The following is an 11,710-nucleotide window of genomic DNA, read 5'->3' as shown; positions in this document are numbered from 1 at the left end:
ATATTTGAATTTCTCTATTTACCCAACCCCATCTTCTGAAAATGGAGCAAGAATTAATTTTTTGTGTGTTTTCAGGAGTTAAGGGTTTGGGTTTTTATATTTTTAGTTAATGTTGTGGTTTAGGGTTTTGATTTGCATTGTATTGGATCATAGTAATATTTGACTCCTTTTTGAGCTGAAATTACCAATGACTAATCTTTGAAGCTTTCCTATAATACTACTTTTTCTGGTTCTTCTTCTCATTTAGATAGATTATTATTTGAAATCTCAGCTGTGCATCTTTGGGTTCTGCTGTGTTGGTTAATTTCAGTATGTTTGTTCATGTGGCAGAGAAATGAAATCTGAATGTTAATAGATTCTTATTGTGTCCTAGTTATGTGTATGTGGGTATGGCCTAGAATGCTTGTTTGGTTGTGAGCGTTTCCCGCTTTTGGTTTGCTGTTAAGTGTTGTTGTGGAGGGGAGGCAGTGCAATGCTGTAATCTTCAAGTCCGATGTCAGTTCTCTTGTTTATTTGGCTTTCATTGTGAATGTGCCCATTCCCTATACGTTTGCTTTAATTTTTTTACACCTTCAAAATTGTGTTTTCAACTTTTTTGTTTTTTTAATTTATTCAGCCCTATTTCTTCTCCTCTGCATCGTGCCGACTAGGATAATAAATTAGAAAAAATTGACTATAAAAATTATTTAAGTTTAATTATTTAAATATTTTGTACTCAAATATTTTCTAATTGTAAATTTTTAAAAAAAAGTACATAACAATATACCAGTACTACACAGTTAAGTAAAATAATTTATTAGTTGAATTATCTATTAAAATTTATCACTCTGAATATAATGAATGATGAAAGTATTTTTAACACATTGTTATAGTGCATTTAATTATTTATTAAATTAAAAATCTAAAATATAATTAATTAACATAAATACTATTTAATCTATTCCACTCACAAACAATACATATATATAAATATATAAAATAAATATGATTCGAGAATGAACACTTATGTCTATTAAATCCCAAGAATAAATATACCCCACTTATTTTAAAATTTTTAAATTACTTCTAAGAACAACTCCTGACATACATTTTATGCTATATACATATTAATTAATCTCTATTTTTCTCTTTTTATTTTCAAAACAAAAAACTTAAAAAACAAAATCAAACACAATGATATATATATATATATATACATATATTTTCAACATGGAGGCCGGTGGGTTAAAGAATAATTGCTTGGGTTTTTTCCTCAACTTTGAAAGGTCCCTTTTCTTGTGTGAATAGTCAATCTTTCCCATTATATGGTAATAAATACTTAACAGTTTGAAAATTGACATGTGAATCAAATCTTCAAAGATTGAGCACAAATATGGTAGGTCGAATCTTAATTCGTCTCTGGGCTGTCTTCTTATCAACGAAACCTTAAACCTCTCCTGTCTAAAAGTACACGTATTGTCATAAGCTACTTTCTACATTGAATTGGAGAAAAAATAAAAGTTAAAATCATCCTAAAGGTGTAGTTTTGACATATTTCTTTCTGTTATCTGTCAATCTTCTTGGTTTATGTTTTCATGGCTTTATATTTGGGATAGAATTCAGGAGTTGAGGATTGATTTACCCTATTTCTTTTTTATCTTTTTTCTTCTTCCATTGTTTAACATTGTGCCAAAAATTCTGCAAATCTTCAATACGTAGAACAATTTATTGTACAAGTTTTCCCAAGTGATCCTGTTTTACTGTCTAAGATAGAAAGGTAAGAAACTGATTATTTCGTGTGTGCGAAGATGGTGCGGGCAAAATTGCGCCTGGAACTGATAAGCAGTGAAAAAGCACGAGTTGCGGCCTTTGAAAGGAGAAAGAAAGGTCTAGAGAAGGCGGCTGATGAACTTTCTACTCTCTGTGGAGTCGACATTGGCATGATTGTTTACTTGCCAGCACAAAATAATGAAGCAAACGAGCCAACAATCTGGCCGAAAAATGGCCATGAACTGTTAGCAAGCTTGACCCATTCCTACGAGTCAAGATCAGGTTGTGACTGCAGGTCCAGGACATACAATTTGTCAGCCTTTTTCAAGGATCAGACGGAGAGAACTGAAGAAGAACTCAATAAGTTGAGGAAAAAGATGAGAGAGGCCAAGTACCCTAAGTGGGACGGAAGGTATAACTGTTTGTCAGGAGATCAGTTAAAAGAGATTGTTAGCTTGCTAACGACGAAGATTGATGCTGTGAGGGGAAGGATCAACTCAGTAAAGAGCTCTGTAATCATCTACACAGAATCAGGTGCTTCAATGGATCCTTCAGTTCAAGAATATGCAGTTTTCAACCCAAGTATGTGGACAGATATCATGGAACTGCAGCAGCCTTTGGCATATTATGATGCCCAAGCTATTATACCATATCAGAGGCGGATGATGATGATGAACAATAGTGCATCATGTAGCCAGAATACGTTTAGTTTTGGTCTAAATCCTGCAAGTGCAGTTTCCTTGCCAAGTATGTGGACAGATATCATGCAACAGCAGCAGCCTTTGGCATATTATGACGCCCAAGCTAATATAGCAGATCAGAGGCGGATGATGATGATGAACAATGGTGCATCATGCAGCCAGAATACATTCGGTTTCGATGAAAATCCTGATTATTACGCCTATAGTTGTGATGAGATTTCTGCTCAGAATTGTGGGTTGGGGAGGGGGATAATGGAAAATGTTGGAGCAAACAATTGCGAGCCACTAATGTCTTATAATATGCCAAACATGGCACCAATACCCCAGAATAGGCAACGTCCACTGCTGTCCGGTGCTTTCCCTCAAATGCAGGCTGCTCAGGGGGCAGATTATGTTTGAAGGCGTGGTTTTTGAATGAGGAATCCGAATTGACAAAAAAAGGGGATGTTGTAGATTTGGGGTTAGTTGGTATTCTCATTGTTTGGGAAATTGTCTTCAAGCATTCGTCTTCACTAAACTGTACAGAAGTACGGATCTAACTTTTGACCATTTTTCCTTCTGGTGAATTTTTAGAAGAAAGGCACATTTGGTCTATTTTATTGTGGCAAGTTGATATTTTACCAACGTAAACTGGTGAAGTATTGCTCTTCCGTTCTTAGAGATTTCTCCCATTTTAACTGTTGTTGACTAGAAATGGAGAAAAAATCTGCCCATGAGAAATCTCAAAAGTACACAAGCTGATGATATTGATATTTATACCAACTTGGAACTTCCATACACGCCTAATTGGCTTTCGGCTAAAGATTCTGTTACGAACATTCCAAAAGTTAAAAACAAATGACTGCGTAATCAACTTCCGACAAATACATAAATTAAATTGCCTTCATCCAATATCTTGCGAAACCAGTATCAGTTGATGAAGAACACCTGGACTCTAGCTCTGGTAACCTGGCATATTCTTTCAATATCATCTGTCTTGTCATTCAGTGGTAACCATGGGGTGGTTGCTTGTCTTACCAGAGCATCTGTAATCTCCAAAAGCTCCCTACTACAACCTAATTGCTCAAAAATCTCATATGAAAGTGAAAGCCTACAGGGCAACTGGTTCACAAAGTTGCTTTGTAGCATGGGGATTTACCTGTACCGCGAAGTCCAGGAAGCAACAAATTGTTAGATGTAATCCGTACATATTTGCAAATAGGTTATGAACGTCCGAGGTTATAACCAGTGGGTTGTGTCTTATTAGATGTCTGGGAATAATCATGTGTGGTATTTTGAAGGTTTAGTTGTTTCGTTGATAAATATCACTATCTCAGAAGTTTACCTTAGCCAATTTATATAGCTCGTCAAGAACTTCAGACAAGGTTGGATGTGCATGAACTGCAAACTTTATGTCCTGTGAGGTCCAGAGTACAAAATTAAGTGATGTCCGAATAATATGTCCATACAATACTTCTGTGTTGGAAGCAGAGGAAAATATAAGGTAAAAAATGATTGGTGATCTATATCGACATACCTGAACTCGCGTGCCTAATGCTATAGCATTAGATGCTTCATGTATGAGGTCTGCAGCGTGCATCCCAAAAATGTGAACTCCAAGAATCTCGCCATTGTCAGGTCTGTATATCAACTGCAAGAAACAACACCTCAGAATTGAGAAATGTTTCTGAATGCTTCAAAGTGAACCTTATCAGTATACATGTGATAGCATACTTCAGCAGAGAAATGGAAAATGTGAAACATGACAGGATTCAGTTGCATCCTCAGTAGGAAAGCAACAACGTGACCGCACATAACAGCAAATAGGCGAGGATAAGAGGCAAAGGTGGAGAAATATTCAGTAAAAACAAAGTGACTGCCAAAAAAAAAGGGAAGGAAAAGAAACAAAATGTTTATTTGTTACACAAATGCTCTTCTGAATAGTACATAGTCCCTATTAAAGTATTGGTGAGAAAAGAAGCGAGGAAATGAAACTTTAGTCAGTCCTTCCCATTGATTTTCAGACAGGGGCAAGATTTTACATACAGCAGTCAATTGCATACTGGTCACCACTACTTATACAGCATTTCTCATGTATTTATATGAGCAAGGAGACTGAACCTTTGCAAGTCCTTCCCCTTCGTTCTCAGCCAGGGCCTTGGTGTTGGCCTTGAAACTCGTTTTGGCAATACTTATCTCAAATCCCTCTCTTTCAGCTTTTTCCCTTGCTTGTGGCTGAAAAGCAAATACGACAAACCAACAAGAAACATATTAATACACTACAATTAATAATGCCAGACTTTTCTATTCAGACCCATAACTGAGTAAGCACTGGGAAAGGCAAAAGAACAGAATAGACCAACATCATACATAAAGTAACAGAATCCATTGTGTATTGCTGGCTACTCCCAGATTTTGAGGAAGTGACTATACATACAACAACGCCTAACTGGAGGACCTTGACGATAAAGGTAGAGCATGAAAGAAGCACTACCCTGCTTAGCAGGATGAAATGCCAATAACTAGAGTATGTAGCTACAGAAGCAGGCTTTTTATCTCCATGTTTGCAATATAGTTAAGGAACGCAAAAGAACTTGTTCCCAGTTATATGTAGCTTAAATTTACCTCAGTTAACCCAACCATACTGATTTCAGGATGAGTGAAACATGCTGCTGGGATGCTCAAATGGTTAAGCACATGATCTTTTCCAGTAAGTTGTTCAACAACTGTAAGAAAAAAGAAAAAGAAACATATAAAACAGGTAAATTCACATACTTCCATACTGATTTTACTAGGTAAAATCACCTACCCGAAATTCCTTGAGCACTTGCTGCATGAGCGAGCATCAGTTTACCATTTGCATCACCAATGCAATATAAGTGTGGAACCTAATGATAAAAGTATAGTGTCAAGAACAACTGCAAGAAGTCATTATTAATTGAAGTTAGAAGGGATGAGTGAGCAACAAACCAGATTCCCAACTGCATCAATAACTCTCATGCGCTCATCAACGGGGACAAATCCACGTTGTGTCTCTACATTAATCTGCAGGCAAATGGAAAGCAGGTTGGTTTTCATATATTTGAACCAACAGAGCTGAAACTCATATGCAGTATGGAAAAGTTTACTTCCAACAACTGAAATGCAGTTGTGGATGTCTTCAATAAAGCCCACGGTGCATCCAGGGATTAATTTATTTCAAATGCCTCACATGCATGATAATCAAAATTGAGTGCGTGTGTAGTGTGTGGGGGGGGGGGGGGGGGGGAGAGGCAATGACTCTCCTTGCTTTCATACCGAATAACCTCATCCCTGATTCTAAACTGTTACACACGGGTCAAATATGTAATTCAACTTGAGTTTTCTATACTTACGTTCTCCAGTCCTAGACCTTTTGTAAATGGAGCCCTTCCTGTTGCAATTAATGCTGCATCAACCTACAGAAAAAACAATGTGTTAGATTGCTTTTAAAAACCACAAAATTAAAAGAAATGAATTAATAATGATGGATCACATCTCCTACCATAAAGTACAAAGAGTGAATTGAATGGCTGCAAAAAGGTGCAAGAGAACTTAAATTTATTTGTAATTTGACAACTTTAAGTGATGATTATCTGAGACAATCTTATGCAACCTGGTGCAATGACTAAATCTACTACTGAAATGGCCATAAAGGTTTTTAGCCTAACAATTGGAATTAATCAATTTTTTAGCTATTTCTCAATAGATTAACTACATTTTGCCATTCATAATTTCCATGTAAAACAAACCCTGCCTGTTACAAGCTAAATGCGCTCGCTGCGATCAGACATACCAAGATGCCATTTTAAAAGTTCAGACCTTAGACTGAAGGAGATCAACAACTCCTTGGAATGCCCTGTTGAAGGGTTCTGCTTCTGAAGTAACCAAATTACACCCAGTGCACATCCTTGTCTTGTTTGTCCAACCAGTTATGTGATATAAACTTGAGCAAACTGGGACTTTTATGTAACTTTCTTTTTCTATTTTTCGTGTGTATGACTTGGGTGGGGGCGGGGCTGGGCGGGCGTCCCCGTGCATTTATTTTTGTTGGGGAAGGCAAGGCAGGAGGAGGAAAATTTATTACCTCCACTGTATCTTTTGGTTCTCTTGTCTTGGCATCAATAAGCTCAATAATCACCGGCTTCCCATCTTTTGCGGGAGTTATCTTTCAAAATTATCAGAAAGTCAGTGATGTTTATAGGGAGTATATAGATGCACAATAAGTAATGGCTCAATACCTTGCTTGCAAATACTCCAGTGTGATAATCAATTTTCCGAGGATTTATCAGAACCCTTTGAGCTAACTTGCCTATCTCAGGATCAAACCCAGGCATTAGTTGATCCAGAGCTTCAATGAACGTAACCTATGCAATAGTAATGAGTGATTAGTTGCTTCCTGGAGCAACTTTTGAGAGGTCATTGAGTCTCAGCAAGGCAAGACATACTTCCGACTAAAAAATAAAGGAAAGGGGAAGAGCTTGTTAGCACACCTCACTACCAAGAGCAGTATATACATCACTAAACTCGAGCCCAATATAACCACTTCCAACTATGGCAATCCAGTCTGGAACAAATTCCAATTTAAGAGCATGATCACTTGTAATTACAGTCTTCCCTGAAGGATAGAGATAAGAAGAAATATCAGAATATGCAGAAAACAAAAAAGCTGTAGCAAGCACAGCCATAGTTAAACTATCTTACTAAGAGCTGCAAACTTTAACAGCAAAAACTATATCAAAATATAAATGGTTTATAAAACATGTTTCAAACTCCAATAAGCTTATGTTGGAGTAGAGTCTCATATTTTACTAATATGCATATTTAAAAGTGAAACTATGATATAAAATCCAACCCTGTCATGCCAGTCAATTTGTTCATAGAGAACTGGGGGGAAAAAAAGGAAAGATAATTCTGGTCCAAGATACATTTGTCCTATTATTCATTCGACTTGTATCTTTTATTTCTCTAATGTTTTTCTCCTTTACATGAGTGGCAAGTTGCTAAGGATATAAAACAACTATGGCATATGTCAGGTTGATAACTAAAGGGATTAGACTTCCCATTGAAACCTAATCCACATACATTTCAAAGGGAGTTTGGGCAACCTAGGTGTCAGTAAAGTTGCACATATAATTAACTGAGACAAGCCATATGACTTTCAGGGATATAGTTTACAATGAAGAATCTGTACAATATGTGAATGTGGTTTATAAAGTACATTCAGCGGCAACTTTTTAGTTGAAGGAAAATTAGACAATGAGCAAACAATGTGGAATATGAGTCTCACAGAATACACTGCTATGACATCAATAGGATACCTAAGATGGCAGAATTTTGTAGGCAAAATTGACTTTCAAAAATAATAACTAAAAGTAGAGAATATCTACCATCAACTTCAATTCCTTTGGGAACAAAAGGAACTGAACCCGTGGCAATAATGATGTCTTTTGCAGTAACCACATTGTCAGACAAACCAACCTTTCCATATTTGACCTTCTGAGGACCCTGAAATTATTTGAGACATATATAAGGATGAAATATAAGGGATTTGATGCCCATTCTAGGATATTCCTACCGAAACAGTAGTCTGCATTAAGTTGTGGAATTGTCTTAAAATTTAGAGTGTAATAAGAGGACTGTCTGTATTTAAACTTTATCCAAATGATAACATTCAGGACATACCACTATGGTGCCAAATCCTGTCAAAATGTCTACCCCAAGTGCCTTCAATGAATTAGTCAGATTACCACGAATCTTTGAAGCAAGATTATTAGCATGGTCAGCCACTGCCTGCCGGTCGTATGCAGCAGCCGCAATCTGTCATTGGTGGTAGAAAGAGAATATCAAGGGAGGTTGCTTTTTCAAAGACAAAAAGACAGTGAAACAGATTTTTGAAGGTATTGCAGAAGTGAGCGCAATGTCGTCAGCAGCTACTATGATAAAACAATCAGATCCTACAAACCTATGACATAGAGCAATTGCAGGATGCAGTATCAGGAGTTGTCTTACTCTGGGCTATACCTCATCATGCAAACCCTATTTTTGTAATTAAATTGATGCTTTGAATTATTGTTGTGGAAAATCAAGTTCAAACAGAACGATGGCATGTGATTCAAACTACACATGAAAAGCATAAAAAAAATGAGTAAGAACTAAGAAGCATATCTGTAGTTTAATATTATAAAGCTTAGAAAGTTAGCAGTGACATTAATGGCCGTCAAAGAAAATCCTAAGGCTTGTTCAGATTTCCAGATTAAGCTCCATACTGACTGATGAAATAAAATATCAACTAAAAACTTCATGGATTTGATTAGGGTAGAGGAAATCACACACCTGCAAACCCAAAGCTTTCATGTGATGCTCATCCTGAAGTTCACGCATCCTACCACTTACTGCAAGTAGGGCTTTAGAAGGAACACATCCCCTATTAACGCAAGTTCCACCCATGACGTCACCCTCGATAATAGCTGTTTTAAGGCCCTGAAAGTGAGAATTTAATTCTTGAGCTTCCAAAGTTTAACAGCTAATAGATTCCACAAAGATAATGTATCAGGTTAATGAAAAGGGGGGTTTATTATATCATTAATAAAAGCACTGGAGGATCCTAACACAGTATTTTCTGATGCAACCGTAATGAAGAACAATTTGAAAAATAACACATCTTTCATAACGTTCCTTGAATCTTGAAATTTTACCAACAGTAGATTCATCAGGAATCCAGAGTTAATTCAAGACTCAATGAAGAGACAGCATTCAGTAATTCAATGACCTGGAAATAGTCCAAATCTGAACATTTCTCAGCATGATGTAAGTGCAGGGTAAAGAAGTAAAGATGATACACTCACTCCACTACAGCAGAGCGGTGCTATCATCCAAGAACTATGTATTATTAAAACCAATTAATTACGCCAAAAATCAACATAACATGTTCATGTAACTTACTAACTCCCAAAAACCTAAAGCCACGGAAATAATATAAAGCAATTAATCATGAAATATAACTAAATTTTAAGCTCAAAGGCTCCATCTTCCAAACTTATCAAGAATATATCTTCATGAAGTTCAAATCTAACGCCTAGAAAGATGAATATGTTTGCATGATTTAATTAGATTTCAAGCTCAATACCGCAAAATGCATGAATAGAATTGAAAGAAATTTCAGCTCAACAACTCAATCCGGATAACTATAATGAATCCAATAAGTAAAAAGGTTAAAATTCAAGCATAACGCATCAAAGGACCCAAAAGTAACATAACTAACTAGGTTAACCACAGAGATGCTAAGTTTCCCCATAATTCAGCTGAAGGCCTAAACTTCAGAACTTATCGCGACATATAATATACTAAAATCCCAACTTGATGTCCCAAAAAACCCAAGTCCCAACTTTCACATAATTTCATTTCTTCTAAAGCTCAAAATCACAATTTTGCATGTGATTGAGTTGAAGTTTTAGCTCAAATCATCTCACAAAGCCATCAGATCAGCCACTAATCAGAACCACCAATTCAATAAAATAAATGCTCCTACCTTTTCGACGGCATGAAGTGCAGCTCCATGGCCTCCAACACCAGCTCCAATAATAACGAGATCATAATCGAACGTCGTCGGATGGACGCTTCCATTGTCAGCGACTGTAGCAGAAGCTGAAAAAACCAACTGCCTCCCCCAACGTGACTTTCTTGAAACAACACTAGTCCAGTGAGATCCGCGATTCTGGAACTGCGAGACTGAGCAAAATCCAAAGGCCTCTTTCCGTAGGCCGCATAATCGGAGATTTGAATTTGATCGCGTAGTGAATTGCGGGGGGAGAGGTATACAGAGTAGCGAAACTGAAGCTTGCATTTCGGAGTAATGTAAGGAAATGTGTGTGCGTGTGATGTGAGAGTGTGGAATGGTAATGTTGTGTGGGGGAGAGTGTGAGTACGGAAGTGTATGATGTCTATGTGAGCTTCTGTTCGAAGGGACAGTTGATAGGAGTTAGAGAATAGAGATGGAGATGAAGAACCGCGGATAAACCCCCCTGAGGCTGATGTGGCCAGTGGTGAGAGTTGTTAGCCTACGCATGGTCTACCTAGGGAAAATGTTCCTAAGAGGTCCGGGATTCATATGCCATGTCCATTCTAAATAAATAGAAAATTTTAAGTAAAATCAAATTTATTGAATTTGAATCGATTAAAAATTTAATTTAAATAAAAAAAATCTCTCAGTAAATATATGTTTATGATTATTTTGATACCTCCCGGCTTCCATCATACAAACCTAAAATTACGAATCACATCTCTAATTCTTTTTAATAGACATAAATATGATGCATTATATTATTTAGGATAATTACACTGTTCTCGTCTCAATCTTTTAAATCTAATTACAAATAAAGTTTCAGTAATTTCAGAAATTATTTATTGCGGCTTTGACGGTCGTTTACATTTTATAAATGGATTCATTTCGTAATTAAAAGTTCACAAAATTTGTTAAAACTAACAAAATGAATGAATGAAAATTCATATTTATTTCCGGTTAACTTATTGTAAACCAAATAAGTATTTTTCTAACACAAAAAAAATTATCTAACCAAACTCCCATTATATATCTTCACACGCTAATACTTATGAGAAGGTACATTTTCACCTTTGTTATGATAGTTTTTTTTTTTTAATAAATAAATATTATGAGTATGAATACTTTTTTGTTGTAATTCACCATTTTACAAGAACCATATCATCATATGATTGATTAATAGTATAAATGCATCATGAATAAATAAAAGATGTCTATGATTAATAATCAATAATATATAATTATTATATTAGGTAAATAACGTATATTGTTGCAGTTGAATATTAGAATGACTATATTAGTTAATTGTTTTTGCATGATATTTCAATTTTTGACAGGGTTGTTTTGTAAGCAACATGATGAATATTTTAAAAATACTATAATGTTTTATTTCGGAATACATTTTTACTTTTAAAACTAAAATTTAATAATCAACATTCTTGTTGAATAGAAATGATAATGAAGAAAAATAAATTTGGTGTTTTGATGTGGCTTGTGATACGATTTTTGTCCCATTATGCGAAGTATTTTTTGATTTAATTTTGTGTGAACCTCATAATTTTGTCTGAAAATGTGCGAGGGATTTGGACCTTCCGACGTATAATGTCGAATAATGTGGCTTACACTCAATTGGTGTTCTATTACGCAAAGTACTGTCTATTTTAAATTCTTATGAGCTTTATAATTTTATTTGAAAATGCGT

The 11,710-nt window shown here is 35.8% G+C and overlaps 2 protein-coding genes across 2 annotated transcripts; one reads left to right on the top strand and one right to left on the bottom strand.

Annotated features, from left to right (window-relative positions):
* Positions 1–1,474: 1,474 nt before the first annotated feature.
* Positions 1,475–3,053, top strand: LOC105178936 (agamous-like MADS-box protein AGL92). The gene has a single exon (XM_011102527.2). The coding sequence runs from the start codon at positions 1,788–1,790 to the stop codon at positions 2,847–2,849; it is 1,062 nt and encodes a 353-aa protein (XP_011100829.1). The 5' UTR covers positions 1,475–1,787; the 3' UTR covers positions 2,850–3,053.
* Positions 3,054–3,170: 117 nt separating this feature from the next.
* On the bottom strand, positions 3,171–10,523 carry LOC105178905 (dihydrolipoyl dehydrogenase 2, chloroplastic). The gene is made up of 15 exons (XM_011102484.2): positions 9,979–10,523; positions 8,784–8,930; positions 8,133–8,267; positions 7,838–7,955; positions 6,941–7,065; positions 6,689–6,814; positions 6,535–6,615; positions 5,804–5,866; positions 5,400–5,474; positions 5,239–5,317; positions 5,055–5,155; positions 4,551–4,664; positions 3,967–4,080; positions 3,775–3,846; positions 3,171–3,588 (listed from the first exon to the last, which is right to left on the bottom strand). The coding sequence occupies exons 1-15, from the start codon at positions 10,291–10,293 to the stop codon at positions 3,541–3,543; spliced, it is 1,713 nt and encodes a 570-aa protein (XP_011100786.1). The 5' UTR covers positions 10,294–10,523; the 3' UTR covers positions 3,171–3,540.
* Positions 10,524–11,710: the final 1,187 nt, after the last annotated feature.

Source organism: Sesamum indicum, unplaced genomic scaffold, assembly GCF_000512975.1.
Source record: "Sesamum indicum cultivar Zhongzhi No. 13 unplaced genomic scaffold, S_indicum_v1.0 scaffold00109, whole genome shotgun sequence".
In the NCBI taxonomy this organism is placed as follows: Eukaryota; Viridiplantae; Streptophyta; class Magnoliopsida; order Lamiales; family Pedaliaceae; genus Sesamum; species Sesamum indicum.
The sequence above is the reverse complement of the archived record's forward strand: the minus strand, read 5'-3'. Positions and strand labels throughout refer to the sequence as shown.

What these genes read in the sequence shown, in the direction of transcription:
- LOC105178936 (XM_011102527.2), top strand. Translation starts at nt 1,788, where the DNA reads ATGGTGCGGGCAAAATTGCGCCTGGAACTGATAAGCAGTGAAAAAGCA.
- LOC105178905 (XM_011102484.2), bottom strand. Translation starts at nt 10,293, where the DNA reads ATGCAAGCTTCAGTTTCGCTACTCTGTATACCTCTCCCCCCGCAATTC. An exon ending in CTGGAGTATTTGCAAGCAAG is followed by an intron (nt 6,616 to 6,688) that starts GTATTGAGCCAT and finishes TAATTTTGAAAG; the next exon opens with ATAACTCCCGCAAAAGATGG. An exon ending in CATTAGGCACGCGAGTTCAG is followed by an intron (nt 3,847 to 3,966) that starts GTATGTCGATAT and finishes TGGACCTCACAG; the next exon opens with GACATAAAGTTTGCAGTTCA.